Source organism: Vanacampus margaritifer, chromosome 1 (assembly GCF_051991255.1).
Source record: "Vanacampus margaritifer isolate UIUO_Vmar chromosome 1, RoL_Vmar_1.0, whole genome shotgun sequence".
Lineage (NCBI taxonomy): Eukaryota > Metazoa > Chordata > Actinopteri > Syngnathiformes > Syngnathidae > Vanacampus > Vanacampus margaritifer.
Window position 1 is genome coordinate 16,478,418 of NC_135432.1, and position 21,322 is coordinate 16,499,739.

A 21,322-nucleotide genomic window follows, 5' to 3' on the forward strand; every position below is an offset into this window, starting at 1 on the left:
TTTTTTTTTCTTTTCTTTTCTTCTTCTTCTGGAAATCGTATTGAACAACTGATCTGAAACATGCAGTCTGAAGCAGTTACCTTATTATGTTTCACCATTAAAAAAAAGTAAATTCAGTGAATTTTCTATCTTCAATTGAAGGGTACTATCAATTTTGTCTATGTCCGTAATAAACTTGGATTTGAACAATAGCAAGTATAGGTATCATGAAAAATGTATCCAAGATCATTTTCTTCCAATATAACGACCATCCTCATACTATCATTACCAATGGCAATGACGTCATTGTGAGTTACTGTATATAAAATTGCCATTCCTTATGCATAATTTATGCTTCTTTTTATTAATGCTATGTTGATGTCATGCTTGGTTTCTACAACTTAGGTTCGTCTTGACTTGTGGCGTCGATACCTGAAGATGTTCTGGGCGGTGGTGGTCGGCTACTCCATGTTGGTGTTGATCGCCATCTACATGTACCAGTTCCGAAGTGTGTCCGCACTCTTCCGACAGATCATGGGCATGTCCGAGGATGGGTAAGTCGCAGTTAATGACACACGGATTTAAAGTTTACGTTGGTTCCACATTGTATCGTCAATTAGTCTTCGAGATCTGGGGTTGGAACGCTATGACACCGTGGAGCTTTTTGCCCGTATCCTACTTCCTGCGGCCTTCCTACTGGCTTGCATTCTCCAGCTGCATTACTTCAACTCCGACTTCCTGACCCTAAGTGACATCGACAATGTTCCTGTCAGGCAAGCTCCCAGGTGAGAGGGAAGGCAAATAATCCATTTTACAGAGAAAGTCAGCGATCGAATGTACAGGATGTTGGTGAATCGTAGAATAGCCAAACAGATTCAACAAATGGCAATTTATTCATTTGTTTTATTGTTTATTTATGTTAATAAAGTGTAAGGGTTCAATATAGAAAGAATGCGACTCGTGTCTCAATTAGGTAGTTGGTGATTGGTGTACAGTATTTCCTCAAATTGTGTTCCTCTGATACAGTTTTCCCTCATCGTTATTGAGCTAAAGCACTTCTTTTACATGAGGAAAAAATTAAAAAGTTGCCACACATGACCGAACAAAAATGTCACAAAAAGTGGATACACAAGTTAATTATGCACCTTCTGCCATCTAATTTTTTTTGTGTCACTTCAGGGGAAGCATAATAAAGTAATTTTAAAAAAAAATATATATATATATATCAATTAAATGACCTTTTTTTTTTTAATCCATTCTTCACTTAGAGAAGAAGAACTCAGACATCCAATCAACATGATTTCTGACCTGTAAGTCTTCATCCCTCCTTTCATGTTTTAAGGTCAAATTAAATCAAAATGGTCCTGGATATGACCATGTGAAAGCTGCAGAGATCAAATAAGTAAAAAAAAAAAAAAAAAGCACTTTCATTTTAATTTTTACACTGAAGCAACAACAATGTAAATAGTCTTTATTCAGTTATATCTATTTAAAATGTATAGCTATTAAGATTAACTGTTATATTGGGCACTAGTAAGTGTTAAAATGCATGAATATTTAATTATTGTTTTTTTATGATTAATTAGTACTTAATGTATTTTTGTATTGTTTCTGTTACGTGGCTATTTACTGAAAATAAATCATTGCTGATTTAATTATTTCTCTCTCTCTCTCTCGCTCTCTCTCTCTCTTTCCAGTATTAAAGAAAACATTGAAAAGCTCAGGAAAAGGTAAGCATTTGAATACTGAAACTGAGACATATAAATAAGTAATATACTTGGTCTTCGCAAATTTGGGATTTTTTTTCTTCTTCTAGACTTCAGAAGGAGAACATGAGCAGCGGGAGAAGTCAGGAGACTATGGATATCATCGAACTGCAGATGACCTCAGATGGAGGTGATGAGGAGGGACAAGAGGAAACCAAGGGAGAAGGTAGCACCGTTTTCTGGGCTCTTGTGTGCTCCTTTTTCAAGATCTATGTAAAGTTGGACAGATGATTAATCACGTTTTTATATGAGTAAGCTATTGATTGAAGGTATCGTGGCACAGGGTGCATGTTCTGCCATGGCTGCCTCACAGGTTTCGAATCTCACTTTAGGCCTTCCTGTTTGCAGTGTTCTCCTTTTGCCTCTCCCTCCCAGACACTATGGCCAGCAGTTATGAGGACAAATGGGTTGTGATTGTGAACCGGGCCAGCCTGCTGCTCATTCAGGCTCTCTTAGGTCTCCAGAAACTTCAGGAGCTGAGCTGGAGACTAATGGAGCTCCATGGTTTCAAAGTAGTGTCTTCCGGCATCATCTGGGTGTCATTGAAGGAGGTGGAGTTTAAAAGTTGAATCTTCTAATCGACCAGAATAAACAACTGCTTCACTGTTGTGATCTGTTTTCATCGTCCGTCTTGACAGGTGTCTCTCATGAACTTGCTCTTCCTGGTTCTGTGGGTCTTTGCGATCCCCTTTCGGCGGTTACGGCCCACGGCATCCAGCGTGTCTGCCGTGTGGGCCTGCGTCATGGTGGTGTGCAAAATGTTTTACCAGCTGAAGGTCATCAAACCCCTTGACTACTCCTCCAACTGCACAGCAGTGAGTGCCACTGCTTTGAAAATGGGTGGAGACATAAACCTGATTAAATAAAATCAAGCATTTGTACAGAACACCTTCATACACAAAGTCAATTTCACACAATTTAACAGATGAGTAAATTTGGTCAACATTTTCCTAGTTCAGGGGTCTCCCTGTGGATATCTATTTTTTGACATTGACATCTTCTAGATAAAATATTATTTAAATGAATTAATTATATAGATTAAAAATGAATAATTAAATATAAAAAAATGTCAGCATCTAAATTTGTAAGTTGTCAGAAAGAGGGATGAAAGGTACAGTAGATGAAAAGTTTTTAACTCATTCATTGCCATTGACGGCTATAAACGTCAAAAAATCATTTTTACTATTTCTGTTAGTTTAACTTTTTTTTCTACTTTTGTTAACAAGAGTATGAAAACCTAGATTATTCTTTTTTACATTTAGAACATATAAAATTTGAGACTAATCGTGAATTAACTAGTGAAGTCATGCGATTAATTACAATTAAAAACTTTAATCGCCTGACGCCCCGAATTTTTACTAATCTTTTCTTTTCTTTTTTAATTCATTCACTGCCATTGAAGGCTATAAATGTCCAAAATTCCTTTTAACTAATTCCATTATTTTAACATTCATTTCCCACTTTTGTTAACAAGAGTATGAAAACATAGATTTTTTTTTTTTTACATTTAGAACAGATATAAAATTTGTGACTAATCGGGAATTAACTAGTGAAGTCATGCGATTAATTACAATTAAAACATTTAAAATGCCTGACGCCCCGAATTTTTACTAATCTTTTCTTTTTTTGAATTCATTCACTGCCATAGACGGCTACAAACGTCAAAAATTCCTTTTAACTATTTCTATTAGTTTAACATTTGTTCCCACTTTTGTTAACAAGAGTATGAAAACCTAGAAAAAAAAGTTTTACATTTAGAACAGATATAAAATTTGTGATTAATCGTGAGTTAAGTCATGCGATTAATTACAATAAAAAAATTGAATCGCTTCTTGCCCCTAATTTTTAATAATCTTTTTTTTAATGAGTTTATGGCAGTGAATTTAAAAATTACCTAAAATGTCCAAAAAGTGATAATAAAATGTCCAAAAAGGAAGAGGAAAAGCATAAAATTACCATAAAATTTTGAAATTGCGAAAAATGTCAGAATAAACTGAATAAAAAGAACACGTTCAGTCTTTAAATGTTTTGCAGCTCCAGACACATTTTTGCTTATCTATTTGGCTCTTTTGACAGGAAAGGTTGCTGACCCCTGTCCTAGTTAAAAGCTTTACGAAAAAGAGAGGAAATAAGTTCAATAAAGTCAACGTAAGTGAATAAATAAACACATTAGCGGTATTTTAAAGATTTACTGCTTTACTGAAGCGATCAGCCACCTTTAGTCTATATGTAAAATCTACAATTTTTTAATAGAAAGAACAAATAACCTAACTTTTCCAACATACCAATGTTTTTATATTTCAGAATATGGTCTCATCCAACTTCTCGAGCCTGTATGTCGGAGTAGAAATGAGGGGGAACATGATGGAGCTGCTGAAGAGGTCCATCCTCTACATCGAGCCTGTGGATCCCGTCTACTGGTGTGGCGCCCTGCTCAAATGTGAAGGAAGAATCCTTCCCTGCCTCAGGGTACGACTACATGTGCCACAATAACATGATCATAAATTCCCTTTGTTTCTCAGTGTCGCCCTATGTGTCCCAAAACAGTCCAGCCATGTACGATAGGCCGGTCATCCATCACTTCCTTGTATCTTGATCTGTGGTAGAATCATCTGATGGTGTTGGGTCTGCTGGCATTTGAGGCGACTGTCCATCGGCACCAGCTCTACTTCCGTCTCCATAACAACCTGAAGCCGCCGCCCTTCAGCATCCTCTTCCACGGGATCACCAGACAGCACCTGGATCACGGCATCCGGCCCTGCATGAAGTACTTTGTCAACTTCTTCTTCTACAAATTCGGCCTCGAGGTGTGTTTTCAGTTCAGTATTGAGTATTTGTTCTTTTCAAGTGGCTCCTTAACGTCTTCATCTTCCATATATTGTACTCTTTTAGATGAGTCTCATTGTGGCGGTTAATGTGATTGGTCAGAGGATGGATTTCTACGCCTTGCTACACTCCGGCGCTTTGATGGCGGTTGTGTCACGGCGCCGCAGGAAGGCGATCGGGGAGGTGTGGCCTAAATACTGCTGCTTCACAGCTGGACTCATAGTACTGCAGTACTTACTCTGCATCGGCATCCCGCCTGCTTTTTGTGTTGGTATGGCTTCATTTCTAAAGAAAAGCAGATGTAAGAAACTGCACAGATAACAAAATATATGTATCTGCATGGGCGGTGATGGAATTTTTCCGAGTCACGTCACATATTATTATATTCACTCAGTCATCAGTAGCATTCACTGCTGTTTCCTTGGCAACTTGGTTCCAAGGGTTCTAGGACAGGGGAAGGTGGCAAGTTATACAAACTACCGAAAAGTCCAAAATCAAGATTTAATGGTTTTAAGACAAGATAAATCATCGTGAATTATGATTTATGAATCATGATTATCATTACTAAAGTTTTTTTTGCCACATCTGAATAAATTGGCGCACTGTCCCTAATGCAAAATACTTTTTATCATCACAGCCATCCTTTTTCTATAGTGCTTGTCCTCATTAGCGTCGTGAGTGAGGTGTAGCCGAACCCAGTTTACCTTGAGCAAAAGGCAAACTACACTCTGAGCTGGTCACCAGTCACTCGCAGGGGACATATCTAGACACGGTCACATTCAGTTTCACATTGTCACTGAAGTGGGAATTGAACCCACACTCAAGTCAGGCCAGTGACACCCCTTTTACAGTATGTCATGTTATATTTGATATGTTGTTTGATTTCTTTTGAAGGAGTAGCAGCAAAATGTCACCCTCTTAAAATAAGTGCCTAAGTCATTTTTTTTTTGCAAAGATTATTTTTTTCACCTAAATCATCTCCTCATGGTCCAAATGGTATTTTTTTTGTGGTTCCTAAAAAATCTTTTAAGAAAATTACTTATTTTAAGAAGGCTTCAATATATGCCTCCGATCCGGCTTGAAATCTATCTGTGGGGTTTGCATTGCAACCTAAAATGTATTAAAGATCTTACATGGCCTGTAGATTTAAATGTGACTGTGAATTGTGTGAATAGCTGGTCTCTTGCTAGAAGTCAGATAGGTTCACCTGCGGCCCTAATGTGGATAAGTACCATAAACATGGGAACATTGATTAATTATCATTTCTAGGGCTGGGTATCCATTTTAATTTCCTCAGTTGATTAGATTTTTTTCTGATTCGATTCAATTCACTTCAATTCAATCAGAGATCGATTAATTATGGTTATCGCACATTAATTCTTCTTAAATGTCAAGTGCATGATAAAAACTCCACAAATACTAAATTCCAAAGTACATTTTGCAGACGAAGTAACTGATCAAGTGATTTTATTTATTAATGAAAGTAATACGTTTTATAATCAAGTGTTACACAAACATTGACATCAGCAATGATGAGATGAAAATATTTCATAATCTAATTAAATAATTGTGAATATGAATTAATATATTATATATATATTAAAATATAAATTAAAAAGATTCTGAATTGTCTTAAAGTGTAACAGGTCTGGTCTTTCATCAATGTAAGAAAATACTTTTAAATTCATGTTAAATTCCAAGAAAACAAAACAATTGTCCTTTAAAATTCAAATTTCTTAAGAATTTGTGGGAAAAAAAGATATATATAAAATAATGGATTCATGGTTTTATGAATCGATATCGGGCTTGAAAAGTAAAATCGATTTGATTATTCAATTTTTTTAAACCCAGCTCTAATAATTTATGTTAATTTAACATGTTCTCTCTTCTAGATTACCCCTGGAGGACTGCAGTTCAACCATTGAGCTCCAATGTCATCAAATGGTTTTATATGCCTGATTTTGCCATGAGTCCCAATCCCTTATTCATATTCTGTGAGTATATCGACCCCTCCGCAAAGTGAAAACAGTTTTTGCGTAATCCAGCACACGCAAAGAGAGAGAGAGTCAAAGAAACATATCGCTGGTATTGGGTCGAAACCTTGCAAATGGCAATTTGGTAAATTTAATAACTTTTCAAAAATCTATACTTTTGGTCAATCCACACTTGTGGGTGTCATTTTTGCAAATTATTGGCTAATCTAAAGTGTTAAAATTACTTGTCTTTGATTATGCAATGTTAATGATTGAAAAGAACAACAACTGTCTTTTAAGGTCTCCTGAAAAGTGACGATTTTGGAGGTACAACGTTTTAGCCTGTTGCCAGCAATATACATGCATTAAGAATAGTCACAAAAAAAAGTTTGCATGAAGAGTCTGTTCTGCTTTTTGTCCTAACCCTTAAAAAAAAGTCACAACAAATGTGTAAAAAGAGTTTCAAAGTGTTTAAAAATAGAACCGGTGGAAGTGCTTGCTTCTTTTCAAATAAATTCATCTCTCCCGCTCTGGTTCCTCTGTGCAGACGACCATCTCTTGCTGCTGTGCTCCTCCTTGCAGTGGCAGGTGTTTGAGGAGGAGAACCGGGGAGTGGTGCGACTGCTAGCTGGAGACAATGTGGAGATCAGCCGTAGTCTCGACCCCAGCTCCTGCAACCACTTCATACCTGTCGACAACTTCCTTCACTGCAGGTCTCAAATAACTATAAAAGGAGTATTAGGGCCATCCTGGGGGGAAAAAAACAACATATGTCCCTCCAATACATGTCGCTATTGTTAGAAAACGATCCTTAAGTTTTCCGCGTGTTCGTAATGTTGATTTTCTGAATACAGACTGGAGATCGGTGAACAGGTCCTTCGAAGGATTTATTTTGCAGAAATTTCTGGACACAGACAAGATACAGACAAAATCGCTGTTTGGTTTCCCTTGTGTGTCTCTCTCTCCCACTTGTAGTTGTTCTTTGTACTTTCAGCATCCCAGCCCCCAAAAAAACCCTCCCCTTGCTCTTCCTCCTTTGCTGCCCTTAAGTCCCAAGACAGACAGTACTCAATACACATGGACAGATGGCCGATTGATGTGGAAATATAGTAGGTCAGACAACCTAGCACCCTGAAGCAAACACAACTTTACAAAGAAATCCTTTTTAACACATTTTCTCCCCCAGAACAGATGGCTAATTACGTGGGAACAGGAAGGAAGAATCTTCAAACGTTCCGTCACATTATTACACTCATCAAGCTTTACTGAGGAGGTTAAAACAGTTATGACTAAATCTAAACAGTTATAACTAAAATCAAAACAGTTATAATTAAATTGAAACAGCAGAATGTCAACACTATCCTTTTCAAATTGTTTTTTTTTTTTTTATAACAAGAAGCCATATTATTACAAATATCAAAAATGGTATTCTCCTGCCCTCCAAAAGTTCACTGAACACGAAGGCAGTAGGTTACCGCTCATCACGACTCTGGATACCGGCTTGACCAGATGACTCCAGGTTTATTGATAATTAGAAGGTGCCTTCGTGTTCAGTAAACTTTTGGAGGGCAGGAGAGTGAAACGACGATGCCACGGATGCACAAGATGTATCTAGTCTTATGCAAAGCTCACAGGACGGATAGAAAGAAACGACGTTCTAGCCACGGTACTACTTCCGGGATCTAATCATGTGACCAACTCAGACTCGCTCTTAAAGGAAACTGCACACTTTACAAAATAAAAGAGTAGACTTAGAAACAATCACAGCATTTGAACAGGAAGTCTAATTATAGCTAAATTATCTGCCTACCGGAGGCAGGACAGGTATAGTCCTGTCAACTCTCATCATCTTCATTGTAGCACTCATCATAATTAGTCAAGCCTGTTGTTGACTTGATGTTTCGTTTTTGTGATATGTGCTGCCTACTGCTGATTGCGCAACCAGGTCAGACAAAAAAAACTCAACTTTCTCTCCATCCTCAGGTCTTACCTTGACATGGTGAAGGTGTTCGTGTTCAGCTACTTTTTTTGGCTGGTGCTGTGCCTCATCTTCATCACGGGCACCACTCGCATCAACATCTTCTGTATGGGTTACCTGGTGGCCTGCTTCTACTTCATGTTGTTTGGAAGCAGCGTGCTGATGCAGCCTGTCAAATACATCCTGCGACTGTGGGACTGGCTCATTGGATACACCTGCTTTGTGATCGCCATGAAAAACCTCCTCTCTGTGAGTCCGACGACCTTGTCAGTTGATAACAAATAGCACTGTACTGACCAGAACTGGTTTTCTGTGCCGGCAAAAAGAGGAAGGCACATTGGTAATAACAAATACCCAAATACAAGGCGATTCAAAAAGAATAAGCCAATCTAGATGGTTTAGTATTGAATTTAAGGCATGTCTCAATATTTGTGTCCATATTGCTGCGTTTCTGGATGTAATGTGTCATGGTTTCTTTCATTTCTCTCTTCAGCTCGGTTCTTGTGCCTACTTGGGCAGCCTGTTGAAGAATGGCTGCTGGTTAATTCAGGCTTTCAGCATGTTCTGCACCATAAAAGGCTACGATGTCCGTGAGTGTTTGTGTTGCCGCTGATTGACCTTGATGTGTGTAAATAATTAACTAATAATAATTAAAAAATAATCATAATAATTGTCACGTTTATCAAATATTCTTCAATCTAAAACCGTTAAAACCACTGTGAACAATAAAACTAACAAAACAACCTTTTTTTTTAAAAAAACTAACTTCGATTTTTTTTTTAAAGTGACATAAGGTCTAATGACTGACTTCCATATCAAGTTTCCATTTTTACTGCTACGTATATTTTTTTTTTCTGGCTCAAATTGACGCAGAGGTGGTATCATCCTGACTGTGATGGGTTACAACCGATACCAGGTATCGGTATTGGTGCCAATACCGGTCTTATTTTAAGATATCAGTACTCACGGCGGTGACCGATACCATTATCGGGCAGCCGTTTTACGATCTGGGACAAGAAATTAGAAATTATATGAATACAAAGTTGCCATTGACTTCATGCAATTTTATGAAAAAAAATCATCTGTCATTTATGGGAGGGGAATTTTATTTACTAGTGGTATCAGTAGCGGTGACTACTCAAGAGTTGCATATCAGTTGGGAAAAAAGCGGTTTCAAACATCCCTAATCATGACCATGCGTCAATTGACTCACTTTCATTTTTTACAGGCAACATATAATAATTCCATATTTCAATAATAAGAATAATAGTTTCAATAAGAATATGACTATTATCATGTTAAAGCATTCATTCATTATCAGTCACTCAGGCTGGAGGTTGCGAGGAAATAAGGTGGTCGCCTCTGAATTTTGTACACAGGAAAAACCCTGGAAAGGTTTGTCATTTTGTGGAAATTATCTATTTCCTTTAAGATGACTTTAATCGTGGTTAAACACAAAACATCCATCCATTTTCTTAACCGCTTACACATTTAATTGTATTATTACCGGTAACTGTTGGCAGTGGTTAGCACATCTGCTTCACAGTCGACCTGTCCAACATTAGAATCTCATCTGTTTTGTGGAGTTTGCAGGTTCTCTCCATGATTTCATTAGTTGTATCTGCCTAAAAACATTTATGTTAGGTTAATTGAAAACTCTAAATTGTATTGAATAGAATGGTTATTTACATTATTTATGCCCTGCTAACTCGTGTGCCTAGCCTCATGTCCAAAGTTAGCTGGGTCTAAGCTCTAGCTCACACACAACCCTAAAAAGTGGTATAGAAAATGAGTGGATAGATGTCTAATAAGTGTATAATATAATGATAAAACTATTCTTTATGTTGTTTAGCTGAGCCGGATGACGAATGTGAGCTGCCCGCGGGCGAGGCCGGCATCGTGTGGGATGCAATCTGTTTCACCGTCCTTTTAGCACAGAGGAGGGTCTTCCTCAGCTACTACTTCCTCTATGTGGTCGCTGACCTCAAGTCTGCCAAAATATTGGCTTCCAGGTCTGTGGAATCAGATTTGTCATAATGGATCAAGAATGTTTGGAACACAAATGCGGCATTTGGAATTTGTCTGCTCTTCCTGGTTTATTTGTTGATTTTTGTTTGTTTTTATTTTTCAGCATAGATTTTGTTTTTCTTTCCAACAACGAACAATCATTGATTTTATTTTCCAAACTCAAAATGTCTCTCTTGGTGTCCTAGGGGTGCTGAACTGTTTGAGGCTAAGGTCAAAAAGCAAGTTGCAGCCCGGCTCGAGATGGAGAAGAAATCTGTGGAGACATTGAAGAAACAGTAAGACACACAGTAGAATGCAAATAATACATCCAGTTAGCCACTGAAAACAGTGACTCTGCTCCCATTTGTCCTATAGAGTATATGGACAAAAAGAATTGGGACATGCCTCGATTGAGCCCATTAGTTAATTGATGCAGGGATAGACTGAAACCACATTACTAAATCTTATTTCTTCCTCTGACTAAGACATTTTAGATGGGAAACTCACAAATCCTTCCTGTAGCTGAAATGGTCAGGTGTCCCAATACTTTTGTACTAAATGTTGGGAGCCAACGTAAACGTTGCGCATCTACTTGTAGGATGGAGAAGATTAAATCCAAACAGAGGAATCGGCCGGCGCCAGCAGACAAAGCGGAGCTTCCGGCTGATCAGAAGTCAGAGAAACTGGGTACTAATGAGTATAATCGTTTTGGACACAAATCTGAGTCATATCCTTTCTGTCGAATGCTTGTCTTTCAGCATTCACACAAGAACTGAAATTGCATTCTACACTTATATCTACTACTACAAATATGAATAAATGTGCACAGACTGATTTTTTTTTTCCAGATGAAGAAGAGAAGGCCAAGATGGATGCAGGAAAATGGTGGAAGCCTTGGGTCTCACGGCCTGGAGGTACATGATGAAGCAACACCACATGACAAATAATAGAACAAAGGAAAGTAGATTACACACCTCTTTTAATGTCTTACTGATGGTTGCTTGTCTGTATGTGATTGATTGGGATTAACTAGCCATATAGAAAATAGTAGACAGCTAATGGAGGGATTCTGCTCTCGATATTGTCAGTGTGACACTGCTCTATTTCACACAGTGGAAAACAACTGTGGCTACCACCTCTTTGAAAGTGACAGTGAGGAGGAGGAAGAGGAGGATCCAGAGAAGAAAGAGGAGGAGCCCCCAAAGAAGAAATCTGCTTTTCAGGTTTGTTGAAGCTTAGAAGACAAGAGAAAAAGACAAAAGCAAAACCCGAAATTAATGTCAAAAGTTCTTATTGTTAGCTGGCTTACAACGCCTGGGTCACCAGCTCCAAAGCAGCATTGAAGGATCTGAGCAGAGAGAAGAGGCGAATGAAGAAAGAGGAGAAGAAGAGAGCAAAGAGAGCGCTTCAGGCACAGCAGAGTGAGGAGAAGTTTGGACACAAAAATGGGAGGACTTCACTTGTTATTAACGCTGAACAGAATATTTTAAAGAAATTTGAGATAAAAAAATAAATTTCTAATTTTGAATTTATCCTTGAAACCTTGTGAAAAGCGATGAGTGAAATATCGTTCTTGTGTGAAATTAGAAGATTTTGAACTCAAAATTAAATTTAGGGTTGCTAAATTGTTGGAACAGTTGGTAACAGGAATACGCTGGAAAATTAACTGCAGTTAAGCGTGTTTAAAAAAACAAAACAAAACAAAAAACAGTATTACTATTAATTTTCATATTAACAGTTTTTTTCTAACTGCAGTTACAGTATGGGAAAACAAACGTCATCAAAAGCTAGTCAAAGCAAAAAAAAAAAGAAAAGAAAAAAGTAGTCCTATTTTGAGCCATGTTTTTGTGGCAACATACCTGTGTAGCATTTTCAGTGTAAGGTGAATGGCCATGTGGAGTGCGCTGTCACAGGTCTCACATCCTTTTTGGAGTATTCCAGTTTGGCCAAATGCGCAAAATCTTTTCTTCTAGGTATTGATGGAGTCGACTCAAGTGAAGACGAACTTGATGAAAGCACAGTGAGAGAGGATGGTGAAGAAGATAAAGGTAATAACAACATGAGTGAGTTGACTGCATATGTGAACAGAGAAAGTGCCTAAAAAACATTTTCTTTTCCAGAAAACATTTTACAGCGGCTCATCAGCACTTTGAAATTTGGCATAGCGTTCCTGCAGTCACTTCTTGATGACCTGACTCAGGGTCTGAACACATTCTGCAAAGACAACCTGGACATCTCCAAAGTGCTGCTCTTTGAGAGATCATTACTTAGTCAGCAGCAGAAGAAGGTGAGAGGACACAAGATGATACGTGTACGACACATAGCACGCTGGTTCTGTTTTTCTGTCTTGCTCCGCAGGGCAAAGAGGTGAGCCAGCAGAGCGTGAAGCAGTATTATGAGAGCTGGTTGTCGCGTCAGAACACATTATCCTCACACGAAGACCCAGAAGACTCTCTGCCTCCTTCATCACCACCAGCTGCTCTGCCCACCTCCCGCCATGCCTACGCCAAACTCAAGAGCCAGGCCTCCAAGATGTCCTGGGCTAGCAGTGTCTCAAGGTAGCGACACCAAAGCTATGATTCTCAAAGTGTACCACTAGTGTTATGTGAAAGAAACATGGAATTAAATACAAATAAAAGTACAAGAACACAAAATACAAGCAATAATAGAATGACTAATAACTATTGGCAAGAAAATGAAGGGAGACATCAATTAACTTAAGGCTCTTAAGAAGTTTAGTATTTCATTTAAAACTGTTTAAAATGCAACGAATCATACCAACCAGCGATGCTGATTATAAAATGTAGTAGTGTGTGCAGATCGCTACAGACATGTTTTGCTAGTTGAAATTCAGTTAGCTTAGCGGGTGGAACAATGCTCACATAACTGTGCCGAATTTGAAATCTGAAAAAATAGCAGTACCAGGGCTATTAGTTACTTAGTTACTTCACATACATGTCACAGTAAATTCTGTCAAGTAAATTTGACTCTATTCAGAGTGGGACCAAATAGACTCAATTTTAGAGGAATATTTACACTTAGGGAGAGATTAAATAAAGAATTGGAAAAAAAATAAAATAAAAGTCACTCAAGAATTGAGGAACAAACTCACAACCTTCAGCATGGGTCATGAGTTTGTTCCACAACCCTTGAGTAGAATCCCCCCCCACACACACACACACACAATTATATAAACATTACTCTAAAACTGGATCTATTAATGAAATTAAATTAAAGTACCACTGATTGTCACATCCACCTAAGTGGGGCAAAATTCACTTTCCGCATTTGACCCATCCCCCGATGGAGCGGTGAGCAGCAGCTGGAGCCGTGCTCGGGAATCATTTTGTGATCTAGCCCCCCAATTCCAACCCTTAATGCTGCGTGTCAAACAGGGCGGCAATGGGTCCCATTTTTTTAATGGTCTTTGGTATGACCCGGCTGGGGACTGAGCCCACGACCTCCCAGTCTCAGGGCGGACACTCTGCCACTAGGCCACTGAGCTATTTTGTCGCAATTTAAACAGAGTCTGATTTACTCGAAAGAGAGTCAAGCTTTCTCTACAGAATTTACTGCGTAGAAGTCTGTCAGTCATTAAATAAGCAAGATAATTGTTGCCAGTGGAGTCATGCCAAGGTTAAATAGTGGGAAGATGATATGATAAAGAAAAAAATTCCAACACTTCGGGGTACGCTCCAACCGCCTGTTTTAGCTAAAGATATTAACAAGCTTTCTCCGACAACAACAAAAAAACTTTCAAAAATATATAATTTACTTTCATATACTGATAAAATGTCTTTACCCATCTCAAAATGGGAGACAGACTTGTCTATAGCGCCGGAATCTGACTTTTGGATTCAAGTTTGTGAAAACACATTTAAAATGACAAAACACACAAATTTACAACTTATCCAATATAAAATTATTCACAGAACATACATTACTCAATATATGATGAAGAAAATGGGACTCTCAGACTCCGACATTTGTCTCCAATGTTTACAAAACACTACAGACACTTATGTTCATGCTTTATGGTTATGTACTCCGGTTATGTATTTCTGGACTAAAGTCTTCGAAAAACTTTCCGCTATTTTGGACTGTAGGATACCTTTATCTTCAAACTTGTGTTTGCTAGGTGACCTAACAACAAGTGACTTACCACATAAACAATTTCAATCTACACTTGTAGCCCTTACTATCGCTAAAAAAACAATTCTTGTTAACTGGAAAAATAAACAAACTCTGAATATCGACCAATGGTCTAACCTCCTCATAAATCACATTTTAATAGAAAAAATATCTGCCTCAAATAAAAACCAAATATCAAAATTGATAGAAACATGGTCTACGTATATAGAATATATACTCACCCACATACAAAAAATATATATATATATATATATATATATATATATATATATATATATATATATATATATATATATATGTGTATATATATATTTAAAAATAAATAAATAAATAAATAAAAATTTGAAAAAAGGTTTTTTATTTATTTTTTATTTTTTTTAAAAAGGAGAGCAATGATGATGTCAAATCGAATGAACAATACTGAGCTCTAAAGAAAGAGTCAGTCTAAGGCCACTTGACAGTATTCAATGTTGAATATTTGTGTCATTAATTTAGTTTTGTTTACTCGTGCTCTGAGTCTAAATTGTTGTCATTGTCTGCAAAATCAGTTTTATCAGGTTCATTGATGACACTAAATTGTCTTCAAAACACGTTAAGTTCATTAAATATGTGAAAATGACCATACCTACCTTAAATTAAAGATTTCAATGTTCACTTTTCATCTTCTGTAAGCTCTAAATTGTCTTCATGGCAACAACAAAGTTTGGTTCGTTAATGACCCAAAGTTTTATTTAATAATTCCACTCCTAGACCATTCTTGTGGTATAATATTGTTGTTTTACTTCACTTACACTGTCCCTTTGTGGCCCATCAGCTGTATGACAGAGGAGACCATGCTGGGCTCCCGGCAGCCAACCCAGGAAGAACTAGATGAACCTCCAGGCACGGCGCCTGACAACAATCTCAGAAAGAGACTTCTGAAATCTGCCAATGTTGACTGGACCTCTTACGAAGCGGATGAGCTCTCACCGAGGTGAAGCGGGAAGGCCTGCATGTGTGGTGTGCAACAAAAATGATATACAAAAAATGGAATTGAGGAACTAAAATTTGTTAAAAAAATAAAAACATTTTTTTTATAATGGATGTATTGTTTTCTTAAATTTACAAATATGCTTATTGTTGCCCCTTTTAGATTTACGGTTAAACTACATTTATCACGATCACCTTTCATATTATGCCATATTTCATTATGATGTGTGCATGTTCTTCCGAGAAGGTCACATTTAGCTTTTATACAAGACTCCATGACATCGGATGGAAAATGTGGTTGAAAGCATGATTATTGTTTACTTGTCTTACCTCGTGATGGAGTTAACTGTTTCATTAACCCTTTAAATACAAATCCTTACATTGCAAAAAAGTAGATACCGTTTCTAGCCCAAATGAGATCTTAACATTTTTTCTCAGCAGCTGTGAGGCAAACCCCGTTGAAAAAGAAGAAGATGTGGAGGAAGATGAAGATGAAAAGTGGAGCGAACAAGAGGAGTCTGATGAAATGGAGCGGCAACAAGATGAGGCAGTGGAGGGGGAGGAGCTACTTGATGAATCCCAGCAAATTGAGGAAGATGATTACCTACAGTACCCAGAATGCACCTCCCTTGGCTTCAGGGAGGAAATCATAGAAATAAGTATGGATGGCTCTGAGTCACCAAGACCCTTAAGTCAGGAACGACGAAACCTCACTGCCAGCGAGTTGCTGCTCAACAAGTCAGTCTACTCATTATTAGCCAATCAGAAGCCAACACTATTATTTCAAGTTGTTCATGTCTTCCCCTCCCTTCCACTCCTCCCACAGAATGTTTGAGAATGACGAGATCTCAGAGTCCGACAAGTTTTTCCTGACACTTCCGAGGCCACTGAAGCTTACCTTTGCCCTCTATTACACAATTATGTCCAAGTCGGAGATGCTGTGCTACTTCGTCATCATCCTCAACCACATCGTGTCGGCGTCGCTCCTCTCGCTCATCCTGCCCATCCTCATCTTCATGTGGGCCATGCTGTCTGTGCCACGGCCAAGCAAACGCTTCTGGATGACTGCAATCATCTACACTGAGGTCTGTTTTAACAACGTCAAGTAGATAAAAGCCAAGGGAACAATCGGGGTCAATCACAAACAAATTACAGAAATTCACACACCTGGCAATTCCATTCCACCTCGCGGCAATGGAAAAACTGCTACCTTTGTGTAGTTATTTAACTCATTCACACCCAGACATTTTCACTGAAGCAACGCCCTTCGCTCCCGGCTGTTTTACTGGATTTTGACTGATTTTGCAAGGCCCACAGAATATTGTGTTCTATTGCTATAAAAACATGGAACCTACCAAAAGAAAAATTGGAATCTCTTTTTTAATCAGGAAAAAAAAGTACATTTCTATCTGTTTCAATTTTGCAGCGATTAGCATTAGAATATAGCTAAGTTTCATCATTATTCACAAATCTGTTTAAAACACTGGGGAAAATAGCTTGATGCAACATGGCCCTGGCTGATCTCTTATACTCTGCTGCCACCTACTGGTCGTTTTTTTTTTGGGGGGGGGGTAACAACTACCATTGCTTTAAGTGACCTCTTCAAGTCAGAGGCTGCATCAAAGCCTTCTGAATGCTCTAGTATAAAAAAAACAACAACATAAAAACGTATAAATACGTTTTTGGGGACCATGGCAATATTTGAAATAGAACGTTTTTAGACATTTTTGGGAGCAAATGAGTTAGGAAACAAGATTTTGAGGCACCATGTATACTGTACTACATTATTTTTATGTAACCACAACATGTCCCAATTGTCAAGGAAGAAGCCCTGGCCACTGTAGCAGTATTATAATTGTACTGTATTGAATTGGTGCAAAATAAAGTAGAGAGTGTAGTTTTTTTTTTGGGTGAAATGATTGCCTCATTCGTTGACTGCATTTTGCGACAGGGGCTTTGCCTTTTAGCCACATAAACATATGAAATTATGAATATAGTTAAATATTAATGTAAAACACAATATACAGTACTGTATACAGTGAGGAAAATAAGTATTTCACCCCCTGGTGATTTTGTGAGTTTGACCCTTTACAAAGAAAGGAACGGTCTATAATTTTCATGGTAGGTTCATCTTAACAGTGAGAGACAGAATATTAAAAAAAATCCCAGGAAATCACATTATATTAATTTTAAACATTTATTTGTCTTTTATTGAGGAAAATAAGTATTTCACCCCCTACCAACCAGCAAGAATTCTGGCTCCCACAGACCCAGGGACAAGATTATAGACCTGCACAAGGCTGGAATGGGCTACAAGACCATTAGCAAGCAGCTGGGTGAAAAGGAGTCAACTGTTGGTGCGATAGTTAGAAAATGGAAGACACACCAATTGACCATCAATCTCCCTCGGTCTGGTGCTCCACGCAAGATCTCACCTCGTGGAGTGAACCGGATCATGAGAAAGGTGAGGAAACAACCCAGAACTACACGGCAGGAGCTTGTTGATGATATCAAGGCAGCTGGGACCACAGTCACCAAGATGACCATTGGTAACACACTACGCCGTAATGGATTGAAATCCTGTAGTGCCCGCAAGGTCCCCCTGCTCAAGAAGGCACATGTACAGGCCCGTCTGAAGTTTGCCAATGAGCACCTGGATGATTCAGAGGAGGCTTGGGAGAAAATGCTGTGGTCAGATGAGACTAAAATCGAGCTCTTTGGCATCAACTCGACTCGCCGTGTTTGGAGGGCGAAAAAAGCTGACTTTGACCCCAAGAACACCATCCCCACCGTCAAGCATGGTGGTGGAAACATTATGTTTTGGGGCTGTTTCTCTGCTAAGGGTACAGGACGACTTCACCGGATCGAGGGGAGGATGAATGGGGCCATGTACCGGGAAATCTTGGGTGAGAACCTCCTTCCCTCAGCCAGGATATTGAAAATGGGTCGTGGATGGGTGTTTCAGCATGACAATGACCCAAAACATACAGCAAAGGCAACAAAGGAGTGGCTCAAGAAGAAGCACATTAAGGTTATGGAGTGGCCTAGTCAGTCTCCAGACCTTAATCCTATAGAGAACTTGTGGAGGGAGCTGAAGCTTCGAGTTGCCAAGCAACAGCCTCAAAATCTTCAGGATTTGGAGAGGATCTGCAAAGAGGAGTGGGCCACAATCCCTCCTGGGATCTGCGCAAACTTGGTGACCAACTACAAGAAACGTCTGACCGCTGTGCTTGCCAACAAGGGTTTCTCCACCAAGTACTGAGTCATGTTTTGCTAGGGGGTGAAATACTTATTTTCCTCAATAAAAGACAAATAAATGTTTAAAATTAATATAATGTGATTTCCTGGGATTTTTTTTAATATTCTGTCTCTCACTGTTAAGATGAACCTACCATGAAAATTATAGACCGTTCCTTTCTTTGTAAAGGGTCAAACTCACAAAATCACCAGGGGGTGAAATACTTATTTTCCTCACTGTATACTGTATTTGTACAGTTTCAGGGTTGCCATGAATCCTTAAAAAATCGTATAGAATATTGAATCAATCAATCTGAAAACAATACCTTTATTGGCATTAAAATGTCAATGTTTAAAAAATTAAACGTCAAAGTTGGATTTTATGATCGTAAATAGTCTCAAAACTGAAAATAAATTAAAGGGATGCTTGACTCATTGAGCCATTTTCAGCAATAAAAAGTGAATATTTTGTCCAAAATCATTTTGATAACTTCATTATTTTTCTTGTACAATTAATACTTTTAAAAACTCATTTTTCCACTTGCTGTCAACTGAAGATGACATCACCTGTGCCGAGGAAGTAGGTAACGACCAACCATGGCTCACCTGTTTTCTGGGTTTGGTCAGCAAACTGAGCCATGACTGGTACTTACCTACTTCCTCAGCACAGGTGATGTCATCTTCGACAGTAAGTGGACAAATGAGTTTCTAAAAGTATACATGAAAAATAATGAAGTTATCAAATAAATTTGGGACAAAATATTCACTTTTTACTGCTGAAAATGGTTCAATGAGTCAAGTATCCCTTTACCATTCTTCTTTAAAAAAATAAAATAAAAAATAAAAAAATACAACGACTCTCGCAGGAACATCGTTCAATCACATTAGCATAACTCACAAAACATCATCCGCAATCATAAGGAGAAAAAGCGCTATAGAAAATGTGTTTATGGATGTTATTATCTGATACATATTATATGTAGTCATTTAAATATCCCACCTAAGTTACCAATGAATGACACTTTATTTTGTCTGATGGATCTCAACCCCCCCCCCCCCCCAACCCCCCCCCAAAAAAATTATTTCAGCTGAACGTGGTGGTGAAGTATTTCTTCCAGTTCGGTTTCTTCCCCTGGACCACTTCTGCCTACCGAGGCATCAATGCCGAACGTCCCTTTGCCCTGCCCAACATCATCGGGGTGGAGAAGAAGGACGGCTATGTCCTCTTTGACCTCATTCAACTCCTTGCTCTCTTCTTCCACCGCTCCATTCTCAAGGTTCATATAACATGATGCGCTTTATGTGCAAAATTATATTTTTTTTTTCAGCTGCAGCAGTAACTGTCAGCTGGGATGGGCTGACAGTTGCCCATCTTTGATAATAATATTTGTTGAATTAATTAAGCTGTATCCCAAGATTCTTGTCCACACAAAATATACTGTACATGTGTCCATGACTGCACAGTGCCACGGACTGTGGGACAACAAGGAAGTGGAGATGCCCGATTTCTTCAAGAAGCTAAAGAAGAAGGTGGACAAGAAGAAAATTACTGGAGGAGAAAAGGAGAAACAAGCACGCCGACTGAAGTTCCTCCCCCTCCAGTCGTCTACCACCTCCATCTTCCGGATGCTGAAGAGGGGAAACTCTACAGAATCTGATGGTGAACACTCAAGGCGCACTTCTCTAAAATTGTTGGCCTTTTGGCAGCACTTTACACCTGCACTTTGCACCTACAAATGTCCGTTACATTTTAATGCAAGTTTCAATTAAACTGCAAATCAAGCACTTTATGTCACTTCAGTTCACTATATATATTTGTATTTATTTTTTTAACTTAACTTATTAGTAACAAATGGATGAATCTATAATACCATATGTTGAAACCGAGTTCTTCTAAAAGGTTTAATTCGTTGACAAAAACGAAACAAAAATATTATCGTCAACACACATTTTTCACTGGACGAAAATTAGGCTAGACTAGACTAAAACCCTGATTAATAAACAATAACTGGGACTAAATCAGTATGCATTTTCGTCGACTAATGAAGAAGAGACCAAAATGTACTTCACTTAATAAAAACTGGCCTAAAATGTGTGGACATTTTAGTTCATGAACACAGACAAGATGAAAATTATTTGATTTGATAAAATCCTCTCAGCTAATTGTGACCCACCCTTTCGAATCTGCAGCTAGCGAGTGCAAATGCACAAACACATGGGACAGACAGGAGGTGGCTTCACAGTGAAAGCTTAAAAAATAATGTTACTATAATAAGCTATAACGTAGCAATCTAACTGCTATAATGTTCCAATAATAATGTTAATCTAACCGCTAACTAATGCTGGCTAATTTACTAGCTCGTAGCATGGAGCAATCGTACTTGTTGATATACTGTAATTGTGTGTGTGTGTGTGTGTGTGTGTGTGTGTGTGTG

At 38.3% G+C, this 21,322-nt stretch overlaps 1 protein-coding gene and 1 long non-coding RNA gene across 8 annotated transcripts in view; one reads left to right on the plus strand and one right to left on the minus strand.

Annotated features, from left to right (window-relative positions):
- LOC144058787 (piezo-type mechanosensitive ion channel component 2) overlaps positions 1–21,322 on the plus strand; it is a 48,969-nt gene that overhangs the window by 20,217 nt on the left and 7,430 nt on the right. For 5 of the 7 annotated variants that reach the window (XM_077577348.1, XM_077577357.1, XM_077577313.1 and 2 more), the window contains 28 exons: positions 385–533; positions 600–764; positions 1,248–1,289; positions 1,677–1,709; positions 1,796–1,911; positions 2,121–2,296; positions 2,384–2,560; positions 4,050–4,214; positions 4,352–4,552; positions 4,638–4,842; positions 6,464–6,565; positions 7,092–7,257; positions 8,528–8,771; positions 9,016–9,112; positions 10,375–10,534; positions 10,736–10,825; positions 11,128–11,216; positions 11,378–11,443; positions 11,643–11,752; positions 11,830–11,950; positions 12,503–12,577; positions 12,650–12,816; positions 12,888–13,087; positions 15,496–15,654; positions 16,089–16,388; positions 16,477–16,735; positions 19,976–20,164; positions 20,352–20,547. In XM_077577348.1, coding sequence (XP_077433474.1) covers positions 385–533; positions 600–764; positions 1,248–1,289; positions 1,677–1,709; positions 1,796–1,911; positions 2,121–2,296; positions 2,384–2,560; positions 4,050–4,214; positions 4,352–4,552; positions 4,638–4,842; positions 6,464–6,565; positions 7,092–7,257; positions 8,528–8,771; positions 9,016–9,112; positions 10,375–10,534; positions 10,736–10,825; positions 11,128–11,216; positions 11,378–11,443; positions 11,643–11,752; positions 11,830–11,950; positions 12,503–12,577; positions 12,650–12,816; positions 12,888–13,087; positions 15,496–15,654; positions 16,089–16,388; positions 16,477–16,735; positions 19,976–20,164; positions 20,352–20,547 — 4,219 coding nt within the window. The remainder of the gene's footprint in view (positions 1–384; positions 534–599; positions 765–1,247; positions 1,290–1,676; positions 1,710–1,795; positions 1,912–2,120; positions 2,297–2,383; positions 2,561–4,049; positions 4,215–4,351; positions 4,553–4,637; positions 4,843–6,463; positions 6,566–7,091; positions 7,258–8,527; positions 8,772–9,015; positions 9,113–10,374; positions 10,535–10,735; positions 10,826–11,127; positions 11,217–11,377; positions 11,444–11,642; positions 11,753–11,829; positions 11,951–12,502; positions 12,578–12,649; positions 12,817–12,887; positions 13,088–15,495; positions 15,655–16,088; positions 16,389–16,476; positions 16,736–19,975; positions 20,165–20,351; positions 20,548–21,322) is intronic. The other 2 variants (XM_077577321.1, XM_077577365.1) reach the window with 1 other exon arrangement.
- LOC144058820 (uncharacterized) lies at positions 10,593–16,342 on the minus strand. Its single transcript, XR_013295489.1, has 4 exons — positions 15,981–16,342; positions 15,473–15,669; positions 12,389–12,534; positions 10,593–10,803 (listed from the first exon to the last, which is right to left on the minus strand). It is a non-coding gene; the product is annotated as an uncharacterized LOC144058820 (long non-coding RNA).